The sequence below is a fragment of the Notothenia coriiceps genome, unplaced genomic scaffold, assembly GCF_000735185.1.
Source record: "Notothenia coriiceps isolate Sejong01 unplaced genomic scaffold, NC01 NC01_scaffold00026435, whole genome shotgun sequence".
NCBI classification, from domain to species: Eukaryota; Metazoa; Chordata; class Actinopteri; order Perciformes; family Nototheniidae; genus Notothenia; species Notothenia coriiceps.
The window spans coordinates 124,012-129,207 of NW_011359136.1; the positions used below are offsets into that span (position 1 = coordinate 124,012).

A 5,196-nucleotide genomic window follows, 5' to 3' on the forward strand; every position below is an offset into this window, starting at 1 on the left:
TATAGAAGTGGATCAGGACAAAAAGAGAGAATCTTTGTTCCTGAAACTTTCAGAGTCTCTTTCCACAGAGGGGACACATGTTGATGTAGAAGAGACATCAGGAAGAGGGGACACATGTTGATGTAGAAGAGACATGGAGAAGTGGATTTTGCATAATAGGTGACCTTTAAGGCATTGTATGTAAGACCCTTTATATATACAGGCTATAGTTAGACCCATGTTTTATAAAATGTGAAAAATTATGAAAAAAATATGTTTGTAAGTAAGAAACATTACAATTAAGTAAGTAACTTTAAAATACTGATATAATTACATTTTAGGATTTTTCCCTACCTTATTTATTACTTTGAATTCATTGATTACAAATAACATGTTTATTAAAAAGGAAAATATATATTGTTAAAGTAAAATACAAATGAAATGAAATGTGACCCTGTTATATATTCATTAATACAATGAATAATGGATTCACTTTCCAAAGTAACAAGGTTGTTCCTGCTGACATTACGTGCACCCGTACACAATGAATAAGAGAGAGAGAGAAATGAAACACCATCAGAGTGGGATTAAAGGTTCAGTCTCAGTCAGGAACACAGCACTCATCTTTGTGATGTGTAAAAACAGACCTAAATCTTCTTCTCATCTCCTCTCCTCCTCCTCCTCCTCCTCACTGCAGCCATCCTCATCGCCCACCTGAAGCTCTCCACCTCTGAGCTGCGTGAGGTTCTGATGAACATGACCACGGAGCGTCTGGAGCCCGCTCACATCAAGCAGCTGCTGCTGTACGCCCCCAACGAAGAGGAGGTCAAGCAGTACGAGCAGTTCGAGCAGGACCCCGCCAAACTCAGCGAGCCAGACCAGTTCATCTTCCAGGTACAAATAACTCTAACAATCAAACTAAAGAAAACCATGAGAAAAAATTACTTCAATGTTCAAAAAGCTCTTTATTTTTCACTTTAGTCACATCCGTCACAATTTGATATATCATTTGATTACTGATCATTTTTCTTCACGGCATCTCAGAAAAGGGTCCTTGATTTGAGTTTGATTACCTCTTTTTATATTTAATGGACGCTGAGAGAGCCTAAGGCCACGTTTACACGGAGACGGAACGGGTTGTATCCGCTACAGTTCTCTATCGTATGGACTGTTCGTCCACACGAGGCCGTAACGGAATCGCGGAAACGGAGCCGCGGAAACGGAGCCCTCAAACGATAACGGGTCCCAAGGTGGGTAGATCTGCGGACGGAAAGCTCTGGGGGGCCAAACGGCTCTGTGTGTACGCCCTATACACCATAGCCCCGCCTCTCCTGCTCACCCCCGCGTCACCCGTGTCATTGCTGATGTGTTTCGAACAACAACAACAGTGTTCCGAGTGTTTCGAGCCAGGTCCCGGTATCTCGCAGGACAGTGCACCCAGCACGGTTCCCTCGTCTCTTGGAAGAGGCGGAGAGGTGGGTGTTTTTCATCTGCTGGTGGACTACCGGGGAGAACGTCCTGCTCGGGAGCCAGGCTCAGAGTTAGTGGCAGTGGGGGCACACGCTCGCCTCGGGGAGGGAGAAAAAGAGAACAGATGTTAGTGCAAAATCTACAGCTCCTCTACCACAACAATCAGCAACATGGAGAACTACATGAAATACATGTTGCTAAATCCACTGCGGAGAATAAACAGAAGGGCAACCAGGCAACCATGGCAACCATGCTCGGGGGTCTTCTTCGCTGCTTTTGGTGTATTTTGTGGCGGAAGTACAGCACCACTTACAGGCCCGGCGTCTCCAGCGGGTCGAGCGGTCTCGTGTGGACGGACATGTTTATTGAGCCGATACCGTGTGGACGGAAGACTTTTTTGATATCGAATTTGGTTCGTTCTCCGTTTCGTCTCTGTGTAAATGGAGCCTAAGGAGCCTTGTAAATAGCTGCTCTTAAATTACTGTTTGCTCAAGGATCTCTTATGTTTGCAGAGATTAACAATGCCTAAATAAACACATTTTAAAGGGGCCCTATTCTGCTCATTGCCAGGTTCATATCAGTATGTAGTGTCTCTACTGGGACATGTCTCCATGCTTTAATGTTCAAAAAGCTCTTTATTTTTCTCATACTGCCTGTGCTGCAGCACCTCTTTTCACCCTCTGTCTGAAACCAGAGCCCAGTCTGCTCTGATTGGTTAGCTGACCGGCTCTGTTGTGATTGGTCAACCTCTTAGAGAAGTCCCGCCCCTTAGCCTATCACGTACAATGTGTTGGAGCGCTAGCCATTATGACTTGAACAAAGGAGTCCAATAGAGGCACTTCTTTTAGAATGGAGACTTCTTGAAATGTTGTCAGATTTTCTGATGTTTTCAACTTTTTTTCTCACAAATTGCCTGTTCAATTACAAGAAAAGATCCTGTGAACTTCAGAAACTTTTTTTTTTTACCTGACAACAGGTTTTTTTTACTCTTAACATATTTTATTTTTTATTTTTAAGAAACCAAGAAAGATATTCATGTCCTTAAGTCATGAACACAGAAGAGAACGTATTTTCGATCAAACTTTTTCGTCTTTTTTCTCAGTTTCTGCATGAAAAACACTCAACTAAAGTTAGAAAAAGAAAGTGAACTAAGCCAAATTTGTTCTTTAGATGCTGACGGTTCCCGAGTATAAAACCCGTCTGCGGAGCCTCCACTTCAAGACCACCCTGCAGGAGAGGACGGAGGAGATGAAGGTTGCGTACGATTACATCTACAAGGCTTCAGTGGAGCTGAAGAGCAGCAAGAAGCTCGCCAAAATCCTGGAGGTAAACACCCAGAGAAAGGAGAGGAAAGTTTAGCTTATTATTTATCTTAAAAGCAATCATTAAGTGTTTCTTCTTTCCACAGTTTGTACTTGCAATGGGGAATTACCTGAACAATGGGCAGCCCAAGAGCCACCGGACGACCAGCTTTAAGATCAACTTCCTCACTGAGGTAGGGGAAAAACTCCTACGCTAAAACCACAATAGACTTCACTTGTAGCTTTTAGCATTCATTCTTTCCTCATTTATTTCAGCTTAGCACAACCAAAACAGTAGACGGGAAATCCACCTTCCTCCACATTCTGGCCAAGTCTCTGTGCCAACACTTCCCCGAGCTGCTCAACTTCTCCAGAGACCTCACAACGGTGCCTCTGGCCGCCAAGGGTACGATGATTTTTCAGCCGCTGTAACTCTGCTTTCCTGCAGGAGTATCACTTAGTAGCTGAATGCAGTCATTTTAACACTTTATAAGCATCTAATGCAAGTTGATTCTCGTTATTCTAAGAATTAATTGCCAGTTCCCTGCACCTGTTTTACAATATTTAAACAATGTACATTAGTTGCTTAAAGAGGACATATAATGCAAATGTTCAGGTTCATATCAATATGTAGTGTCTCTACTGGGACATGTCTCCATGCTTTAATGTTCAAAAGCACTTTATTTTTCTCATACTGCCTGTGCTTCAGCACCTCTTTTCACCCTCTGTCTGAAACCAGAGCCCAGTCTACTCTGATTGGTTAGCTGGCTGGCTCTGTTGTGATTGGTCAACCTCTAAGTGATGTCCCGCCCCTTAGCCTATCACGTACAATGTGTTGAAACGTTAGCCAATAGAAGCGCAAGTGTTACATAGTGATGTCACTACAGTTTGGATGTAAACAAAGGAGTCCAATGGAGTTGATTTACACTCACAAAAACCTAAGCAAAGCACTACATGAAAGGGAAAACTTGAAAAAAAGGATAACAGGGCCCCTTTAAACTATTTTTGTAACTAACCTCCATATATGTGAATATGCCTTCAGTGAACCAGAAGGCCATCACTGCAGAGCTGACTGACCTTCACTCCACCATCCTGGACATCAGGAAGGCGTGTCTGAAGATCCCGCCCACCTCCGAGGACCACTTCGCCTCCGTCATGAGCGTACGCCAAAAACTTTAAATATATGATACACACACATCAGACATCTAAGCATTACAAATATATGTGTTCATGGAAGCTACTGATTACTGACAGTTTATGTAATTAAAGGATCATTTTGATATTTTGGGAAATGTACTTATTTGCCAATAAGATGAAATGTTCAATCCCCCTCTCTCTGTATAGATAACAGTTTAGCTTAGCTTAGCATTAGGACTTGGAACGTGGCTAAATAGCTAGCCTGGCTTTGTCCGGAATCAAGAAAAAGTAACTATTAGCACACTTCATATCTTGTTTGTTTAGTTTGTGTGTAACAACAACTTTAGTCTAGTACACAAACCCCGTAAAAAATATAATTTGTCATTTAACTTTCACAAATGAATCATACAAGATATAACATGTCTTGTCGTTATGCTAAGCTAGCTGTCTCAAGCTTTATTAAATCTCTAACAAATCAGATGGTAACGCAGGCTGTCTGTTATCATTTATTGGACTGCAAAGCTGAGAAGAAATCAGTGTTGTTTCTCAAACTTTAGAAAGGTCATTCAGAGCCGCAAGAGGACATTTGAAAGTTTTACTGGCTGACAATTCCTCATGACAAGTTAGCTGACTTTGATGTGTAATAATGAGTGTCATGAATCTTGAATGTGTGACCTTGTTGTTCCCACAGAGCTTCCTGGAGAACAGCCACCCTGCGATCCAGTCTCTGGAGTCCCTGCAGACCCTAGCCATGGAGGAGTTTTCCAAAGTGGCCTCGTTCTTCGGAGAGGACAGCAAGTCCGCCAACACCGAGTCCTTCTTCGCCATCTTCGCAGAGTTCATCGGCAAGTTTGAGGTAAGCTCACCACAAAAACTTGACATCTTGCCAAGTATATTTGTCTAGTATCTACGGTAGTCAGAATATGTCTCTACACCTGATATAAGACCTAACGTCAGAAATACACTGCAGTGAGATATCAGGTCTTGTTGTTAGACAATGCATCATCTTGTTAAGTCACAAAATCTTATTTTGAGTCGTATCTCAGATGAAACACATATTTTCTTTACATAATTATTAGAAAATCACAACTAACATCAGAAAACAGAACACTTATGAGCAGTGGTGTAGTGGGGATTTTTTTTTTACTGGGTGGACGGGAGGTGGTGGGGAGACACTATGGACGCGCTCGTGAACTGTCAACGGGGGGGGTACACTGTGTGTGACCTCTGTGTCGCCTCTCAGCGCAACTTACATGATGCCGTCACCCTACACACACACACACACACACACACACACACACACACACAC

The 5,196-nt window shown here is 42.7% G+C and overlaps 1 protein-coding gene across 1 annotated transcript in view; it reads left to right on the forward strand.

Annotated features, from left to right (window-relative positions):
* LOC104957184 (delphilin-like) overlaps positions 1-5,196 on the forward strand; it is a 28,202-nt gene that overhangs the window by 19,678 nt on the left and 3,328 nt on the right. Inside the window, exons 5-10 of the mRNA XM_010784793.1 lie at positions 677-873; positions 2,620-2,775; positions 2,858-2,944; positions 3,027-3,156; positions 3,793-3,911; positions 4,579-4,743. Coding sequence (XP_010783095.1) covers positions 677-873; positions 2,620-2,775; positions 2,858-2,944; positions 3,027-3,156; positions 3,793-3,911; positions 4,579-4,743 — 854 coding nt within the window. The remainder of the gene's footprint in view (positions 1-676; positions 874-2,619; positions 2,776-2,857; positions 2,945-3,026; positions 3,157-3,792; positions 3,912-4,578; positions 4,744-5,196) is intronic.